Source organism: Camarhynchus parvulus, chromosome 3, assembly GCF_901933205.1.
Source record: "Camarhynchus parvulus chromosome 3, STF_HiC, whole genome shotgun sequence".
Taxonomy (NCBI): domain Eukaryota; kingdom Metazoa; phylum Chordata; class Aves; order Passeriformes; family Thraupidae; genus Camarhynchus; species Camarhynchus parvulus.
Window position 1 is genome coordinate 91,764,768 of NC_044573.1, and position 20,674 is coordinate 91,785,441.

General features: G+C 40.9%; 1 protein-coding gene across 3 annotated transcripts in view; it reads left to right on the forward strand.

Annotated features, from left to right (window-relative positions):
- The first annotated feature begins 14,432 nt into the window (after positions 1-14,432).
- The window catches only part of PHIP (pleckstrin homology domain interacting protein), a 106,692-nt gene continuing 100,450 nt past the window's right edge, over positions 14,433-20,674 (forward strand). For all 3 annotated transcript variants that reach the window (XM_030944816.1, XM_030944817.1, XM_030944818.1), the window contains exons 1-4: positions 14,433-14,761; positions 14,871-14,929; positions 15,122-15,151; positions 15,310-15,369. In XM_030944816.1, coding sequence (XP_030800676.1) covers positions 14,716-14,761; positions 14,871-14,929; positions 15,122-15,151; positions 15,310-15,369 — 195 coding nt within the window. In that variant the 5' untranslated portion in view covers positions 14,433-14,715. The remainder of the gene's footprint in view (positions 14,762-14,870; positions 14,930-15,121; positions 15,152-15,309; positions 15,370-20,674) is intronic.

The following is a 20,674-nucleotide window of genomic DNA, read 5'->3' on the forward strand; positions in this document are numbered from 1 at the left end:
CATGTCAAATTCTCAGAGAAATCTTCAAGGCACTGTATCAAGTTCTAGAACATGTTTTTTAAAATTAGAATGGTCACACATTCAGACATATGTAGCAAGAGTCTTCGTGGGCAGGTGGTGATCTGCAGAGCACCTTCAGGAAGTATGTAAGTATTTTAGTTTTGAAGTGGCAGTTGGAAGTGCCAGGTGTCACATCTCTGCCATAAGGAAACTTGTATCATCAGTATTTAATGACTGACTGCTTCACACTTGAGCACAAGGTTTGGAGGGATCCCTGAAAGCAGTATATGTCCTTTTGTGGGATGTAACAGATGGGTAATTCAAGGTACATAAAAAAAAAATTGTGAGGGTGTCTAAGTTTCAGCCAAGGACAGGGTTAATTCTTTGCAGTAGCTGTGAGGGGGCAGAGCCTGGAGCTGTGTGGGCAAGTCCAAGACCCAAATGTTATTCAATACCATCTTACCTCATGGCCAGGGTCCAAGGGTTGGAGAGAAGGGACTCTTCTCCTCCAAGGAGGAGCATGTCCCTTCTAGTGGTGGGCTTAGGGTTCATCCCTCACTGTTTAATTATGTCAGGCTTGGTGAGCATTTTGTGTGTAAATCACCCGCTCTGGGTACACTTTTGGCATTAGTATTGTTGCTGTTCTTTTCTTATCTCGCTGCTGTTTCCAGTAAGCTCGTCTTATCTCAGCCTGTGATTTTAACCTTTTGTGGCTCCAATTTTCAACTCCATCCCTGGTGTGGGAAGGACAAGGGGAATTGGAGAGAGTGAGCAAGTAGCATCTGGCTTGGGAGAGTCTCATTGGGGGCACTGAATTGGGGAGGACCATTCCTAAACCATGACAGAAGGACAGACAGATTTTTAAGTTTAAAGGAGGCAAATGCATCAGAAATAAGACAATTCCCCTTGATTGTCACTTTCCACTATTGCCCTGTCATTGACTGACCTTGGGCTAACTGAATATGTCAGCACAAGGTTACACTTGGTATTTTGTCTGTTCAATGGCGAAGGCAGCTTTTTCTGAACTGCAGATAAGATGCAACCGATTAACAAAAATCCTAATGGAAAATTAACCCTTGTGCTAAGCAGCAGTGAAAATTAAGTTTTTGGTGCATCTTGCTCAACCCTTAAAAATTAGAGGGTTACTTGGTCTGTTCATAACTGCAAAATTAAAAAAAAATAGGGAGAGAGAAAAGGACTAGCAAGAAAATAAAGATCACTTACTAGAATAAATAACATGCAAGTTAAATTTCTAGTGGACTTGGGAAAAGCAATAATTTAGCCCACAATGTCCATTTATATTAAATAAGACAGTAAACTTCTGTATGTGAATGAAAGCACTAAATATACAGGAGACTGTCTATAAACAACTCCAGTATAGCAAGAACTCTGTCACCCTCCTGGCTCAAGGTTTGTTATCTATCTTGTATTTGTAGGAAAATGTGAAGAATACTTTCACTGTTAGTTAAACTGCTGCATACATAGTGGTCAGGAGAGGCATTAGAATGTTCAGTGCTATTATTTTTGGTAAAATAAGAGTTTTCTACTCCTGTTCTCTCTAATATACATGTTTTTTTGCTTTATTTTAAAACTAATAAAGCCTGCTATAGCCAAATTGGCTTGCCAAATTGCCAGCAACTGCTTTCTGTTATGTCCAGTTCTGCATTTATAATAGATCAGAATGAAATAGTTCAATGGTTTTCCCATAGAAAATGGACAGTGTAAGAAATAAACTGTTTTGATACATTATGCCCTTTGTGATGATGGGGACTAACAGGTGTTTGACTAATACAGCAAAATACCCTCACAGTCATCTTTAAAGTGGCTACAAATGAGTTCTGCATAACTAATGTTTTAACTTTGTCTATTGATACTAATAATATGAGTGGAAAATCATATTTGCATACCTGCTAAGATAAGGATAAAGCTAGTAATTCAAATTCATGCTCAAAAAATAAACCTGATTGTGTGAGGCCATTGTGCTTAGTTTTAGTACTGCATTTATGTCACGGTAGTATAACTTGTAGGAATTGTTTTATCACTGTTTCCATTCTCATTCAGAAATAAATTTCAGACTTGAAGCCCATAAAAACTGAATTTATACTGGACAATTTCAGGTACTAAGCTGTTTGATATGAATCTTCCAATAATGAACAATTTAATGGAGAGCAATATAATTTAAGATGACAATGCAGTGACTGGAAAGAGTGATCTTGTCAAAGTCCTCAGTCTTTTTCTAAAATGGCTATAAAATATTACTGTAGTTCCTTGCAAAATAAAGGTTGTAGAACAAGAACTTTTGCCCCATTGTAAGACAAAGCTGGAAGGCCATTCTAAGCTTTCTTTAGACTAGTTATAATAAATCTAATTTCTAAAAGCAAAATCAAACCCTTCCTAGTTTCTAGTGTCACATATGCATATATATGTACATGTCAGGCATATTCTGTAAGAAGTCAGAAGATGTGAACTCTTGAAGAGGTTCATAACTATTGGAGACAAAGCATGTGATGTATGTCAGGTGCATCTAGAATAACTGAGTAAGAAAGGAGTAGCAGTAGTGAATTTCTGTGATTCTGTTCATTGTCATCTTACAGATGGCTGCATGTTATTCAGAAGAGGGAGGAGTGATGCTACTGCAGCAGCTGGGGGTCATCCCAGAATGAGCTTGGAAGAAAGTTCCTGGTGGCTGAGTGCAGGAGCAGTGTGTGAATACTCTGCAGTGATTGCACAGCAGCGATGCTTTGTGGAGGACAATCTGGGGGGGTGGGGGCAGGGGGCAGAACTGGGAAGGGCAGGAGAGGGAAAGTAGTCTGACCCTGTAATCTGGGTGGGTGGGTGTGGAGGAAGATATCTTGCACAACATAGGAGAAACATTTTTCTAGGAATAGGAGCAAGAGAGAAACAGCAAATTTTTTTGCATGTGCAAGCAAGCCTTGAATGTCACTAGATTTATTTTTTCCCCTCGGGCCCTTTATCAAAAATCCCGTTACTGAGGGCACAGTACTTTTGTTTTGTTCCCTCTGGGATACATTCCTGGTAAAGCTTGTAATTGTAGGGTTTTTTTTTTTTTTTCCTACTTCCTTGGAGGCATTATTGCACTTAAGTATCATTTGTGTATTGGTGCCAAATCTCCACCTGCAGGATAACTACTAGTTGTGTTGATGAACTTCTGAAGTCTTTCAGGAAGCTTTGCCTTCTTTACCCCCAAGGGAACTAAGTGAGTAAAGGTTTAAAAAATGGTAAATCTGAGCATCAAGAGACTCCTGGAGAGTCTGCTATCACCTCAGTGACAATAGATACTGGACTTTGAGGTGAGATGGAAGAGAGAGAGCCAGGGGAGGGCTGGGTGAGCATAGCACCTCTATGCTGTTTTGAGACTTCTTTATAATGGTCATACACAGAATGAGGGTTGCTTGGCCTCAGCAACAGAGGGCAGGTCAGGGCCTTGGATTCACAAGGTGTGTGCAGTGGTAGTTCATCAAAGGGAACAGTGGGACTGGTGCAGGTTGTTCTGATGCAGAGTAGCACAGAAAAGGCACAATTCCAAATAGTTGCATAAGGATAGATTTGGTTGTGACATTTTTGGCAGCTGGTTATCTTATATGACTATGATGAATCAGAAAGTTGACAATAGTTATTCAAAAATAGTGAATGTGGATAGTGTTAATAGGAATTAATGACAAGAGATGGCTAGTGCTCTGCTATTACACATGCTGTTAGGACTATGGGAAGTGTATGAAATTGGTTTTAAATATTGAGTTGCAAGTGCCAATTATAGCAGCAGTTGAATATAATTATGAAGACATCCCAAAAAAACAGAAAAAAAATTGTATTTCCAGATAGATGTCACCCTCGGTGATGAAACTGCAAGGTGAATCACTGCCATAGAGGTTGTAAGCAACTGATGGTAGAGCACTTGTCTTTGGCTCTGTTGCGCCACTGTCCCATTCACACTTGAATGATCACAGGGGTGTCCTGACTTATTTTTTAAGTGCTGTCTCCTTTAAGTGAAAACAATTAAAACAATTATAATGCTCCTCATCTGATGAACGCTTCAGCATTAGCATTGGATTCATCCTTTCATGGTGGGGTGATGTTTTAGGTTCATAGATCCTACAATGCATTAGGTAATATACAGAAAGAAGCCAGCAGCACAAATATTGCATTCTTACAAAATCCAATGACCAGTTAATTACTTATAACAATAGACTTGGCTTATACCAAGCATGGAAAATACTGGCTGTCCCTTTATTCATCAAGCAATTAGACAAAGCATTTGGTATCATATATCTCTTAATAACAGTGCATCTGGCATGTTTAGCAGGTTATATTATTGTTGGACCATGAATAAAGGACTCAGTTATATATTGCTTCTTTCAAAAAGGGGTGTTCCAGCTTCCCCCTCATAGTCATACTTACACCAGATAACAAGCCATTGGCAAGAAGCTTTGTGGCCAAACACTGTTTGAGGATTCTTTTCAGTGCTTTCAATGCACTAGTCTTCCTGTTCCCAGTAAGGTCTGACAAGTCTTTGACAAATTAGAGGACTGGGCAATCACCCAACTGTATGAAGTTTAACAAAGGCAAGTGCTGGATCTGCACCTGGGATGGGCAACCCTGAATGTACAGACAGACTGGGAATGAGATGCTGGAAAACATCACCACGTAAAGGGACCTAGGGGTCCTGGTCAATGGCAAGTTGAACATGAGCCAGCAGTGCCCTGGCAGCCAGGAGAGCCAGCCCTGTCCTGGGGGCATCAGGCACAGCATCACCAGCTGGGCAAGGGAGGGGATTGTCCTGCTCTGCTCTGCACTGGGGCAGCCTCACCTCGAGTGCTGGGGACAGTTCTGGGCACCACAATGTAAGAAAGACATTAAACTATCAGAGAGTGTCCATGGAGGGTAGCAAAGATGGGGAAGGGCCTTGAGGGGAAGCTGTGTGAGGAGCAGCTGAGGGCACTGGGTCTGTTCAGCCTGGAGGAGACTGAGGGGAGACCTCACTGCAGTTACAGCTTCCTTGTGAGGGGAGGAGGAGGGGCAGGTGCTGATCTCTGCTCTGTGGTGACAGTGACAGGATCCAAGGGAATGGCCTGAGTTGTATCAGGGAAGGTTTAAGTTGGATAATAGCAAAAAAGTTTTTCACCCAGAGGGTGTTTGGGCATTGGAATGGGCTCCCCAGGAAGGTGGTCACAGCACCAAGCCTGACAGAGTTCAAGGAATGTTGGGACAATGCTCTCGGGCACATGATGAGATATTTGAGGCGGACCTAAGCAGCGCCAGCAGTGGGATTTTGATGGTCCTTGCTGGTCCCTTCCAACTCAAGATATTCTATAATTCTAAGACGTAAGATGTCCTTTGTGACACCTCTCAAGCACCTTTAAATAGATTTGTTGGGAGCAACTGCAGCCGGCGCTTGACTACCACAAACTGTAGGTAGTTATCAGGTCAGAACACTGTAGCAATAATTGAGATATACTGTGAATCTCTCTGACAGATGTTAATTTGTTTACCTTCTTGTAATGTTACATTGTTTTCTTTCAACTCTCATCAGTTTGAGACTTTGTATTTTCTGGTTTATTTGCGACATCAACTCTTCCTGCAAGGATCTTTAGTGAGGCCCTGAGAAGTTTTTATTATCATTTTAAGCATTTCAGCATTTTCTCTTTATTTAGTGGACAGAATAAAGACTCAAATAATTTGGAGGCTGAGCAAAAGTGAACTGAGCTGTCTTAGGGTTTGTCACAAACTAGCTAGGATTTATCTCTGCCCCTAGAACTTCCTAGCAAAGGACATTGTTGTGGAATGTATTCCTTGTTTTACATACTATACCTTACTATAAGATATCTCAGTTTCAGAAGTAAAGCACAATGGCAGCTTCAGTTTTGTTTGTTGCAAAAGCTGTGTCTATGCTAGCAAACCAAAAGGTGCCAGGGCACAGAGCTGCAGACTTGAAGCCCAGAGCTGACGCTGTTAAGTTGTTGACAGCAGAGTCCCTGCGCCAGGTCCAGGACAAGCAGCGTTCTCCCAGGCCACCCTTGGCATGGCTCAGGGGGTAGCTCAGGCCCAGCTGACAATGCAGATGCAGCTGTCCTGTTTTGGAGTTTTAAAGAGCCCAGTAATATGGATATGGCCACTGGCATGAGCAACTGGTCATAAATTGAGTGGGCAGTAGTGCTCTTCAGATTACTAGTATGGGTAAAATTCAAAACTGAGGAATACAGCAGCAAGAACACCTTACCTTCTGTGTACTGGATTTTGAAATTTTGTTGTCTGCAAATATGTCATGACCTGTCCTCTTACAGAGTCCTATGCTATTAGAATCGTCTATCAGTGAATGAACTCAAAGGCATACACACCACTCTCCTGGGGGAAGAGAAAAATGTAAGTATGCTGGCTGCTGAAAATTTTCAACTGAAAAATCAGGGTTGGGAGTTCATGGGAACAACACAATTCAGAGGTACACTTCATGTGGTGAAATCTGGGATGCACCAAGACTGGCAATTTGTTAAACCCTGCTATGCAGGATCTGAGGAAAGCACTTTCAGACATATATACAAACAAATTGATACATGGACTAAATAGACATCACTTTATTATAACAACTATTTTAAAAATAAATTCCTATGTATTTCTTCAATTTAGTTTTCATAAGATGTGTTTCTTTACATTAGCTGATTGACTTTTAGTGTTATTTGATGCTTTATTTATAAGACTCTGTCAAGAGGTAATTATTAGTAGTCAAATTTGATGCTAAAAGATAAAGTTCAATTCCTTTTTTATTCAATCTTGGAAGTTAGATTTAAAAGAAAATTCACATGTGCAGAAACAAGCACTAGGCTTGTGCTCGAGAGCTTATTGCATGAACATCCATCAGCGATGGGGTGAGAATGTGCATGACACTAACTATAAAATAATCTTTCCATTACTTTACGAATCAAAATATAGATACATAATTTTCCAACAGTGAGAGTTTCTGAGTGTCTAAAAAACTTCTTAGTTTGCCCAGCACTGCCTGTTCCAGCTAGCTCATGATCCACAATTCTCTGCTTGTCTTGTTTGTACACCCTATTTGTGGATCATTTTCTGAGCATGCTTACCAAACTAGGTCCTAACCAAAGAGGGGGTTGTGCAGTTTTAATTTACTTTTGTGTGCAGGAGGATCCCACTTCAGTTCAAATTCTTCCAAGGAAGAGAAATCAGTATTTTGTACCTCAGAACAGACTGAGCTAGCCACTTGGGAAAATATCCTCAAGAGCGGGTTCTTCCTAATCTCTATTAAGAAAGCCGTTCCACTCTGCATGAGAAAACTACCGATCAGTCCATCTAGAATGATCACAATCTTTTAATCTTGTGGTAGGGCCTCACCTGGGAAAAGGGAGTCATGTGTGCCAGTCTTCATCTTACATTAGTATTAGGTTAAAAACAAGGAAGCAAACAAAAAACGCAACCAGTGTCACGTATATGCAGGGATCATTTGCTGTCTGATCACACTTCTAGTGAAGCACTGGTACTCCACAACCTGTAAAATCAAGAGCTTGGTTCAATTACTTTAAATCAGCAGTTATCTTACACAATTTGTATCTCAATTAGTACACCATGCCTATGCAGCTCACCAGAGCTGGGCAAACTGAAAATATAAAATAATCCTTTCAAGGCACCAAGTAGATGCTATACAAGAATACAAAATGTTGAGAAATCTGGATCAGCAGACCAGTATTTTCTCAGAAGACTGAACAATAAATGGAGATCGGAATCTCAGTGATGCCTATTTCATGGATGACTGACAAATCACATATGCTACACAAAGTAGGCACTGTCAGCCAAATGGCTCAATGCTAACAGCCCTGAATTTTTACTGTAAGTGCAAATATTGGTACTACTTACTCTACATCATTGCTATTTTGGGGAAAGTAGATATTTCAATTGCACTGAAATAAAAATACTAGGTTGGTCTAAACTAAAACAAAATTAGAAGGAAGCACTTGGGAAAAACTAAGGCTGGCAACAGAGCAAGGCTGTGTTGGATCAGACTAATGAGTTTAAAATTATGTATCTGTTCTATCACTGGCTATTCTTACCTGTAGAAATATCAGTTCTTCTACAGACTACTAAAATCCTTGCCATTGAGACTTCTGAGGCAAAAGTGAAGCCCGAATGGCTATATTTTGTTATGAGGAAAAACATAGTTCTTAATTTAAAATCTTTCAAGCATTTCAATTCTTGAACTATAACCTAGAGTTTATAGAGGGTCTTGCTTTATCTTCTCTGAAACAGAGAAATTTTGTATGCACCGATTGAATATTACTTCCTCCATGTATTTTATTCCTTTTCCTTGGTCTTTAATCCTATTCCTCAAGTATTTTTCCTTGATCCTAATTTTCTCCTGAACTCTAATTTTTTGAGATAAGGTGAAAGACTTAATGCAGTATTACAACAGAAGGTGTGTTATTGTTTTGTTTCACTGGCTTCATATTAGAGTTCTAGAAAAAGAAAATTACCATATTCTTAATGTTGACTATGTAATAAATAGAATGGTCTTTTAAAAAGATTTACTACTGGCTATCAAATACAGGGGTTTTTTCTCCCCTTTATATTGATTTGGAGCCCATTAGGAGCATGAATGACTCATATAATTCCTTCAGTAGACTATTTTGAATGTAACATCATGAAATTATACCTACATTGTTCTGCTCATCTCTTCCCTGGATAGATCTCACTGATATTTCTTACGTCCTCCTCTACTTTTATCTAAATTGCATATTAGCAAGTTTATCAGACTATATGTCTGATAACAATATCACAGAATCCCTTAAGTTATTACATAGATATAAATCTTTAACAGTCTTTTGTATTAACTCAGAGCAATTCCAAGTCTATATGAAAGCTAATGATAGCCAGCATCATTTTGAAAAATCAGGCAAATAACCTCTCATCTGTATTTTTAAAAGTTGCATTTTTAACAGGCTACTACAGTAAATGGAAACATCAAATCCATACCCCTAACTGGAAATGACCCTCAAACTTGGTTAAACAGAAATCTAAATTTTCATTTAGAGAAATGGAAAGAGAAACAGTAGCTGAAGGCCACCATTAAATTGTGCCTTAACAAACTTTATAATTTACCAGTTTAAATAAAATTTGTTATTTAACACCTCAAGTAATTCAGACTCAGAACACTAATATGAAACCATTGAAACAAATGAATGATACACGTTATTTGGAGAATCTTCAGCTCAACAAAAATTGCCTTAGCATATTAGAACACTTTACTACAAAGTGAAGTAACAGCAAACATTTTCAAAATTTTTGTAGAAGTAATAATCTAAGCAAATAATTGTCAATATACAAAACAACATCATTCCTATTTTCATTATGGAATAGGTCTCCTCTAAAATATACCCTGTGTATTAATTTTTTCAATGCTTCCCTTAAAAAAACTTCTACATAATCCTTAGAAGACTCAGAAAACTTTGGAGACATCAAATAGATGTGAAAATAGACATGGCAAATATCCAAGAGTCTCTGTGAAGGAAAGCCCAATAGTAAACAATTAAGTACAGCATTTTAATAATTTTCTCAATATCCTCTGGATAATTAAGGAATGGATTCAGCATAGAAAGTTGAAATGTCAAACAGATCCAGGAAATTTAATTGAAAGTCTTTTACAAAATACAGGAACACAAATAAATTTACTTTAAAACAAAACAAACCCAAACAAAATCCCCAGCATGAACCCAGCAGAATTCCTCTATTCAGTAGGAATAACATAGGCCTTATTCTTAGTTTCTCTTTGTAAGGGAAGGTTTTGTACTCCAAGATATAACAGTGAAACTGAAAGAATGTCAAGGCTGGTGAAATTTATATTTATTTGGGTAACAGCATATTAAAGAGGTTTTTAGGTTCATTGGATGAACTCTAACAAGGCTCATTTACTGCTCAAAATATAAATGACATATAGATCTACTTTTAAAATCCTGATAGTAGATTTGCAGCTAATTATTTGTTTTTACACAAAATTGATAGAGAACATTTTCAGAGGCTAATCTCTTCGTGTGCTTGTAAAAAAGTGTTAATTTGTCAGGGCTGCTGGTGGTTTGGGTAATACAGGTGCCTAATTCTAAGCTCCTCTTGACCATTGGCGAGAAGCAAGCAGGAGTAACAGGAAATATTTTCAAAAATAGTGGAGTGGGAAGACATGCATGTTCTGTGGTAAAGGGCACACTGAAATGGGAAATAAAGTAAAAAATAGAAGCATACAGTTCACTATTTAATATCTGATAAGGGTAGAATACAAAGCAGCTAAGCATTCTATTAGAAACTTCCTAGTAGAAAGTTCAGGTAGGTTACTGATGCAGGGTGCAGAAAAGATAAGAATGTATTCTTGGCATGAAGCATGACCAAGGGAGTATTTAAATGAATTTTGATGTGAAGCTACTTAGTTAAGCTCCAAGTAATTGTTTGAAACTACAGAAGGAATTTGCTCATAGTAGTATGGTAATTTAGCACATGTGGCTCTTTCTGCATGAAGTTAACACAAATGATAATAATAAAAAAAGTTTCTGGCCTCACAAGCACTCATCACACACGTCTTGCCCTTGTAAAGTTTATGGTTGGTTTCAAGAGTAAGAATCAACAAGCAACTAGTGTTGATAATTCTCATTTGAGGTGGAAAAAACTCACCAAAAAAACCCTGTTCAAGTAACCAACCAACCATCCAAACCCAAGGAAAACTCAGTCACTGCTTTATGTTGCTCTCAGCCACCCCCTGCTAATATCATGCTTCAAATATTTAGCTACATTGTTCAGCTTGACAATCTACAAACCCTAAATACTTTCCTTTGTCTCTAGAGAAAAGGATAGGAGCAAATTTCAAAAGAAACAGAAAGGCTTTTCATGTCAAATACTGCCACTACTAGGGTCCAAAAAATGTACTTTCTGGGCACAAGGTATAAAATCATACGGACACAAAAAAACCCTGGCTAAAATATATCAGTAAAAAAAGAAACAAAAAACCCAACCCCAAACCCCTCAACCAACTAATCCTAAAAGTGCAGAAAGATACCAGAAAATTCAAGAAGAAACCAAAGATACTACATTCTTAACTGTCAAAGGTAACCAGTAATTGAAGAAAATTATAATATATCTGTGCTTGGATATTTATAGAGCTTATAGCACTTTTTAGGGGGGAAGAGGAAGATGGAAGAAAAAAAAAAAAAAGGCCAGGTTAGGGTAAAAAGAGACATCCCAAACCAGCAACTCTTAGGATCAGTCCATTGCTTAGTATAGCTGATGCGTAAAATCTACAGCAACAGGAAAAATCTATGAAACTTCCTTCTTTTTTTTTCTTTTGGTAAAATTAAATTAGTAATTGTGTGTGAATATTAACATTTGAAAGTCACAAAATGAAATCATTCCATTACTATTTCTAATTTTTTTTAATGAAGACCTTTCAGAATAATTTCTCCTGAAAACACTGAATCTTGCTGATAAAGCAGGACTGATGTATTTTATTTTAGAATAATGTAAGGTGAAAAGATGGCATGAAAGGGATTATTAGAAAGCAAAACAATAAAGATAGTAAAAATTCAGAGATTATATTTTTCTTCACTTGTGTGCATTATAAAAAAATCTTAACTGAAAGAATAAAAAAACCTTTAAAAATATCTCTGAGAAATGAATGGAATATTTGTTACTGCTGCAGGAATTCAATCTAACGTGTATCACCAAGCAATAATAATTAGGCATTTTCTCTTGTGTGTGACTTTCATGTTGTGCCACACATGCACATAAAAATCCCATCAGATTTAATCTGTAAAAAGAAAGTGGAATGTACGTTTGTAAAAGCTATTTATTAAATATTACTTGTAGCACGGCAGTGCTCAAGCTCAAGTCTGGGACTATGATTTCATTTCGCTTGGTGATCAAAAAAAAATTAAATAAAAGACACAATCCTTATTTTATTGTCAAAACACCAAGAACTTTTTGATTCTGTAGGCTGTATTTTGAACTGCAACAGGAAAAGTTATGAGTTGCCAAAAGAACAAGGAGGGTCAATATATCTAGGAGAGGTTTTCCTGTACTTTCAGACTCCTTAACTGTTAAAATTTTTCTATTGCTTGGTTTACAGTTTCAGTGATGTCATACGTCAGTATACTTTCTTTTATGTAAACATCAAGGGAAATTAAAATGTTAATCACATTATTCATGTAGCCCTTTGTTGTGAGAATCACCTAGGAAAGATATTACAATACACATTTCACTTTACTAAGAAAAGATTCGAGTCACTTTATTTTTAAAATCTTTATTAGACATTAAATATGATTTCATTTCCTTTTCAATTATTTGAAGTGTGGATTTAAAGTGAAGCTGAAACAGAGTGGTTATTGTTACAAATCTGGGGAAAGGGAGATACATGTACATTTAAAAATATATAGTGATCATAGCTACAGATACAGTAATCAAATCTAGTACATACAGTCTTGCTTTTTTTTTAATTAAAAAAATTATGCTACAAAATTAATTTACCTTAATGATAAAAATTCTAGATTAGGATTTTAGTGATTTTTTAGGACATGTGATAATTGTATATAAAAAATGCACACCATCTAGACATCCACTATATAAATACAGTTTTTGTAATACAACAAAGGAAATAAGCGATGTTTTAGCCTCCCTTCTGTAACCTTTCAGGGCAACATTTCTTCAATAAAGCAGAAGGGTGATTGCAGCGAAGCTTTCTCACCATAATCAAGCACAAAGCTCGAGCTCGTACACTGAGCTTGCAGGCCTTGGAAACAAGTATAAAAATGCTCAACGCAGGTTACCCTCGTCTGTACAGAAATGTTGTTCAAATTTAATTTTGTTGAAAGTTAGATAGTTGAGAATTTCAGGGGGCTTTATGTATAGGAAAAAAATAGTTCTTTGTCTAGTTTCTGTACAATTTCAAATATACTTTTGTCTTTGCTTCCCAAGTTGCATCAGTTAAAAACTGAGGCTAAAGAAATGTTTAAAAATTACAGCTTGCCCTGTTTACATTGATCCCTGCTAAATTCATTCTTATTGTCCACAAACACATTTGTTCTTGCAAGGCCCAAGCTCGACCAGAAAAAGCACAGGCACGTGCAAAACATCAAGACAACGAATCATGCTCCTTTAAATCCCTCATCAGATATGGATTTTTTAAAAACAGCTGATTATCAGCGAACACCGGCTTTGTTTTTATTTTCTTTTAACTGTAAGCAGTAAAGAAACAGTTATAGCAGAAACCGGAAGGTTTTATTCAGTATCCTCAAAGTCGCAAACATTAAATAAAGAAATTATTTAACCGCTAACCGGGCTCCGTACAATGTTGCAGCCTTTCAGGAACCTTCGCTAGGTTATCGATCCGCTAGTGATTTACCTCCAGCTCAGCCATAGGGTGCAGGCATCACCATCCCTCGCTGGTGCTCGCGTTGACAACGCTGCTCCTCTTGCCCACCGCTCCTGGAAGGCAGAAATTCGTCAGTCCCACATGTCTGATCTGCTTGGCGGCAAGAGCAATGAATAGAATCGTTATCAGCTGTCGGGGTTTGTTTGGTTGTTTTGGTTTTTGTTTCGTTGTTTTGTTTTTGTTTTTTTTTTAAGGGAAGTTCTCAAAGCGAGCGCTCTGCGAGCCCTTCAACCCCCAGGCGGAGCCGCCTGGGCAGCCCCGCCGAACAAGGGAGAAAGAGAGAAAGACGAGTTTCTGGCTGCTGGGGGCTGGCTGGGATTTCCCCCCGCTGCAGACCCACGGCAGGAAGCCGGGCGCGATGTTGCAAGAATAAGAACCAACAACGCGTGACACTGTGGCACTTACGCGCAGATGCCAAAGCCCCTGGCAGCGCCCCGAGGTTCCCGGCTGGCTCCGAGGGAGCGGGCTGGGCACAGGGGGAGCCGCGAGCCGGGGATGTGGAAGTGCCAGGCCTCCCCAGCGGGGCCGCGCTCCCCGGGGACATTTTGGTTTCGCTCGCTTCCCATTCTTGCGGCACTGGAGCTCGGGAACTTCCAGCGCCGCCGCCGCGAGTCGCCCCGGCCCCGCCGCTGCCGCGCAGCCCCTCCTCCTCGCCGTGCGTCGTATCCCTCCGCGCGCCGGCACCGCGCAGAGAAAGCGCCTTTCAGCCGCCCGCCCGCCGCCTTCCCGCCCACCCCGCCGACATCTTCTGCCACAGCCCGCCCGCCTTCCCGCTAATAAACGCGTAGCGCTCGCCCCTCTCTCCCCTCCAGCGCCGGACAGCGCTGGGGGCCGCCGCGGCAGCGGGGCGGTAGCCGGGGTCAGGAGAGTCCGGCTCCCCCCTTCCTGCCCTGCCTGGCCGCCCCCGCCAGGCAGCGCCGGGGACTCAGGGGGGCGCGGGGGGAAGGGGCGGTGCGCAGGGCCGCGGGGGCTGAGGAGGGGGCGCGGAGGAGGAGGGGACTCTTTCTCCTGGCGGAGGGATCGCGCTCGCTCGCGCTGGCTGGCTGGCGACGGCGGCGGCGTTGGCGTTGGCGGCGGGCGGCTGCGAGTTGTTGTTTCCTCCTCCTCCTGCTGCTGCTGCTGCCCGTGGGTTGAATGGTGGAGCCGAGACTCTCCCCGGTGAACGAGCAGTGACAGCGACCGGGCGGGCGCATTTCGCTGGGACCCGACGCTGCCGCGGGAGCGCGGCCCGGGCAACCCCCCTTCTCCCCCTTTCCCCCCCTCCCCTCCCCGGTTTTCGCCTCGCCATGTCCGGGGACGGCGGCAGCCGGCACACGGCGGAGCTGCGAGCGGGTGAGTGGTGGCCGGGGGATCCGGAGAGGGGCGGCGGGCAGGGGGAAGAAAGGGAAGCCCGCGGGAAAGAGGCGAGCTCCAGCCCTGACGGCCTGTCCTCTCTCCGCAGAGCTCTACTTCCTCATCGCTCGCTTTTTGGAGGACGGACCATGCCAGCAAGCGGCTCAGGTAGGGGATGGAGGGATGGATGGATGGATGGAGGGAGGGATGGATGGATGGATGGCGCCGCCGGGCCTGGTGGGGAGGGGGCGGCCGGGCAGGGCGGCTGATCGGGCGGCGCGCTGGCCGCCTCGTCCTCCTTCTCCTTTTTTCTCTCATTTTGAAACCTTTTCTCACGCCCCGCTTTTGTTGTTGCTGCAGGTCCTGATCCGAGAAGTGGCGGAGAAAGAGGTAAGAGCGGCGCCGTGCACCCGGCGCTCGCCCCGCCTGCGGCCTCCCTCCCCCTTCCCTCGCTCTCCCGCTTCCCCCGCCCCATCCCGGGCGCTGCCGGGGGGCTCCTCGGGGGAGGGGGGAGCCGCTCACGGGGCGCCCTCTCTTCCCTCCCTCAGCTGCTGCCCAAGCGCACGGACTGGACGGGCAAGGAGCATCCCCGGAGCTACGAGAACCTGGTAAGAGGAGCAGGCGCTGGTAACAGGAGAGAGCGCTGCGGCGGGCAAAGTTGTTTTTCCCCCTCCCTCACTCTCCCTGAACAGCCCGGTGAAAAAATTGAATTTCCCGCAAAAAAAAAAAAAAAAGGGACCAACTTAGGAAAAAAAAAAAACAACAAAACTTTGGAATTTTTTTTAATTTTAATTTTTTCTGACAGCCTCTGTCCCTCCCTGCACCCCCTGTCAGTGTCCCAGGGGGGGGGCTCGGGCCGGGGTCCGGCCGGTGCCCGCCCGAGCGGGGTCAATAACAACGCGCGCGCCGGGCCCGGCCGCGCTCGCTCCGCGACGTCACGGACGCGGTGCGGGCGGGCGCCACAGCCGCGCGCGCGGCGCGGCGCCGGGCGGGGCGGGGCCAGCGGCGGCGGCGGCTGCCGGGGCGCGTGCGGCCGTGCGGGGGCGCTGTGCGCCGCGCGCGCACACAATGGCCGCGGCCCGGCCGCGCTCCGCACCGGCACCGCGCCGAGCGGCTGCCCCCGGCGTGCCCGCCCGGTGCCTTGTGTGCCTTGGAGAGTTTTATATACCTTGTAGCTGGTGCGTGGGAGTAACCGGGATTGCCAGGGTCACATCACAAGTTTGACTTTGGTGGATTTTCGGTTTGTTCTTTTTAAAACTTCCTAGTGCGTGCTTTTCAGCTCGGGTTAGATCGGTGATAAAACAAAGTGTTACTCTCAGCGATGTACCTCTGGCTAGCAGAGAGGCGCCTGGGTTTTTTTCCCCTATCATGTTGTTTACTGCAGCACTTGGCAAAACAGCAAATGAGGTATCTAAATTGTGTGTGTTAGCAACTTGTTGCTAGTATTGTGTTCATTGCAGGTACACTATTGTATAATTTAGTTTCTGAATTTCTGAAAACGATTTAAGAGAAAGGCTGAGTCCTGTTTGTGATGCTCATCAAAGAGAGATTTCCCTTGCTGGTTGCTTGTAGTAGTTCTGAGCTCCAGTACTTCTGAAACATAGAGAAGTTGAGAACTTTTGAACTTACGTGAAAGGAGATAGAAACATCTTCGTTTGTAATGCCTCTGATAAAGACTGTTGCCATATACCTTTTTTAAATTCTATAACAAATGTTATAGTATGAAGCATAGGTATTTATTGTAGTTAGAACAGATTTACTTACAGCATTGCTTTTTTTCTGGAGCAAGAGTTGCATTGGCATAGGCATTTTCATGTGTATGGTGTGGAAGAGTTGACAGCAATTAGCTTGTGGAAAACATAAGAGTGCATACAAGTACTTTTAAACTTTCTTGAAATCAAATATGAAGAAACTCAACTGGGAATTTCAAAGTGCATCATATATTATGCTATTCTTATTTAATTTTTTATTTGTAACCCTGTGAAGCTGTTTTACCCATTTCAAGGAGTTGCTTGGTAAAACTTATCAATAACCTTTCTCTTTTATCCTATAAATTATAAAGACTTGGAGGCACAGTCTTAGTGTAGCATGGATTTGAGTTTCTTCTATATAGTTAGAGTATAAAAGGATGTGAAGAAAGGAAAAGTGATGAAAAAAGACAATTTAAAGTTTGAAGTAAGAAGAGTTGGTGAGCAGTAAGTTCATTCAGACCCTTTCCAAGAAACTTCTTTTCTTTGTGGAATGCAGGTCAATACCAATTTAGTAAGCATAGGTAACGACATAAGATGTACTTCCTCAAAACTTGGACTTGATGCTGGATGCTTATATTCAGAGAGGCGATGCTGACTAGGTCCTTTCTCATTTCCTTGTCTTCTGTTCATAACAAAGTTTCCTTAGACTTCCTAATAAACATTTCTAAGTGCTTTCCCACCTTTTCCCTACCTAGATTTTGGGGGGGACGTGTGTGTGTAATTGGTTACTTCGTTATTGATGTTTCCCTCCATCCTGTATTTGTTCTTGCCTCCGTTGTCAAAGCTGTGTGAACTTTGTATTACTTGACATTTTAGGCATGTGAAAGCTGGCACGGAAGCGTATTTGCACATGACAGTTACATTTTGTACAAAAGAAGAGTTTTTCACTGTGTCCTCTTGAAACAAAAACTTATTTGTCTCAAACCAATGGATTCTTAGCTTTTGAGATAGAGAATGATTGAGCTAACATTGTTTTGGTTTTTTTTTAATTTTTCCAGCATTAAGATACCAACTCTTCCTTCTCAAGATGGCACGTTTTGCCATGTTTTGATACCCTTTCTCAGACATGAATGCCCTAAGCTTTCACTAAACTTTGTAGAGAGGTCTGAAGGGATAAAAGGCTAAAAAAATAAAATTACCAGTAAATGTAGTGTTAGATGTTTGACTTTTACTCTGGGAAGGAATAAGGGCTCTGTTTAACTGGGATGAAATTTAATCCCAAGCTTCTCTTTCGTTGTGTACAAAATCATGCTTTTTATTATATCCATATTTTTGAAAAATAATTCCTTTAATATATATGAATATATTTTCAAGAGATGATATTTCTGATTTTGTCCTCATTTGAAAGCATTTATTTAAGAATTTATATTGGAGTCAACTTTTTGTTATTAGACTGGAATTCACAGCCCTAGATGTTTTATTTCTGTTACTTAATTTGTGCAAATAATGTTAAATCTGGTGCGATTTTTGTCCTGCAAGTTACTTTAATTTTTCTGTTTGGTCAGTGAAAGTAAATGTTTCTTTTTCTTAAATAAGCTAATACCATGCTGTGCATGCTTGTAATCCTACAGGCAAATATATGAGTTTAGAAATGCTATTATATTATGTTCTTAAATGATTTTTCTTGAACTCCAGTATTCCTATATTATATTTTTATAGAGTCAGTATGTGTGGTGAAATAAATAACATGAATATGGCTTTGATAGTGTAGGCTCTTATTTCAGAGTGCTGATCTCATTCTAATATTTGCCAGTATTAAGATTTCTATTTATGCTATAACCAAAGACCCTGTGACAATTGAGTCCCAGTAGGCCACTTTCAACATAGATCTGCCAAGCATGGTGGGACTCTTCAGTAACAGTTCTCAGGATGTTTTGTGTTCTGGCTTCTCTTGTGAAAACTCACAAATTGTAGGATAGCTTGTTTTCTCTCTTTGGAAATATTGAGGTTTTCTCGCTGTGGGGAACAGAAACTGAGAAATTTTAAGAGTTAACAGCTCATTTAACAGCAGAGCAAGGCAGCCCTGTGAATCGTTTAGACATTGTGGATAAGATATTTAAGTGTTGTGTTACATTTTTTAAGCTTTTCAACACCTTTGTTAGGGCCTTTGTTACACGAGCAAGCTTTGGTGCATCATTTGACTCTGGGGTAATTGTTTTTTTCATGTTGCAGTTTCCCTGTGGGTGTAGCTGCACTAATTGTATGCTGTGGATGAAAGCTGTGCATTTCTGCTGCATCCTTTGTGTAGGCACTAGTGCTTATCCAAATGTGTGGTTAGTTGGATGAGGTAGCTGACCTGTCTAAAAAATGAACAGTAATTTTAAGATGGCTCAGCTCTTTTTGTGTGCTACACCATGGGTGTTACCACCACCATGAGGGAGATGATAGGAGTGAGTGTGGAGGGGTTGGAGAAGGTGTTGCAGTTGCTTCTTTTGGGACCAAAGTAGACTTCATCTGAATGAAACCAACTGTTGCGATTCACTTCAACAGTTTGGAGCTACCATAGGGAATTTTTTTTTTCTTTTGTCTGTGCGTGTTTTGTAGTGGTTTTTTGTTTTGTTTTGTTTTTAAGGACTTATCCAGAATATTAATGTAATTGTAATTTTCTCTGTTGAATTAGAATTTTATTCATGGTGGTGATGGTGGTGGTTGAGGAGGGAGAAAGCTGGGACTTCACACCAAATAGAATGGCCCGATATGTTTAATAGGCAATATGTCTTGGTCTCAGGAACTGTTGATGGTTGTTTTGCCATCATTTGTGGCATTTGTGCCTTTCTTTTCTCCAGCTCACAGTTATTAATGTGATTTCAAGTAAAATTTACAAAACACTTTTTTCAGGCCACTGCACTGTTCTTTTTTTTTGCGGTGCAAACCTCCGTGAAATTACAAAGAGTATCTGTGGGACTGGGACACTAAATACATTGATACTGTGTTTCTTTGTTCTTGTAATAGTTAAGTCTTCTAGCAGAATTGTGGTTACTATTTAGAAATTGTTTCTTAATAAGTAACCAGATAATAAGTGGTTTGTTTCTCTAGGAAAGAAAGCTTGTTCTGTAAAGATATTCCAAGAAATAGGGAGCAAAATTGAGTTGAATCAGAGAGCTGCATTATCACCTAGATTTTATTAACAGTATTTTGGGGACAATATATACAATATTTTGGAAGGTGTTCTGAAAAACTTGGCACCGTGGTAAGAAAACGGAAGTATTCTGATTGTTATCCTTAGCCAGATTTTTGGTTTCATTAACTGTGGTTTGGTTGGACATATATCAACTTAAATATCTCCTCTGAGTTCTAAAAGACAAATGCTTCTGCTGGACAGACTATTCCCATAGTTGACAACTTAGGTGATGTTAAAACCTCTCTGTTCAGACCAGTATATTTTGATATGGGGAAACACTTGTTTGTTTTAAGTAGCACCACACATTTGTTTGTTCCACAAATAATCAGGGGAAAAGGCCAAGCCAACTGTTTTGTGCTAGTTCTTTCAAACTGGGACTAAGAAACACTGTTGAGAGATGGGATGAAGAGGAATATCAAGTTTCTAAAGTGTAACTTTTGTTTAAAAAACCCCAAACCCAACAAAACCCACAAAACATTATGAGCAATTTAAGAAAGGCAAATAGCTACGGGTAATTTAACAGTAACAGGCACAGCTGAACATCTTAGTTCATAAGGCAAAAAATGCTGCCTCTGCTCACACCTTCTCATGTGCTAAGCTTGTGGCACACTTTTTATACTAAGGCTTGAGTTTATCTGCTCTAGCCTCACACCTATTAAAAGCATTAAATAGTTGAAAAAATAATGTGTTCTTGGGATGGCTGCTTTCATATAGATGTATTTAATTAGAGAAAGAGTAATCTCAGTAAAATAATAGTCATTCTGATTGGAAATAGTGGTTAAATATAAACGGTATAGTTTTAGCTCAAGGAGAGTTGAAAGTATACAAGAAACAAATATGTTTTGGGGAAAATGGTTCTCCCTCCCTGTTGTTGGTTGTCCCTGCCCTGTCTCCCCAGACCACCCCCCACCTCCCCCCTAAAAAAAGGAAAAAGGAATGAGAATTCTTCAGAGAAAAGTACTTGCATTTTGTTGCAATTCCTAATTTTAAAGTGATAAGACAGTAGCTGGTGGTACATGATTCTCTATTAGATTGATGATC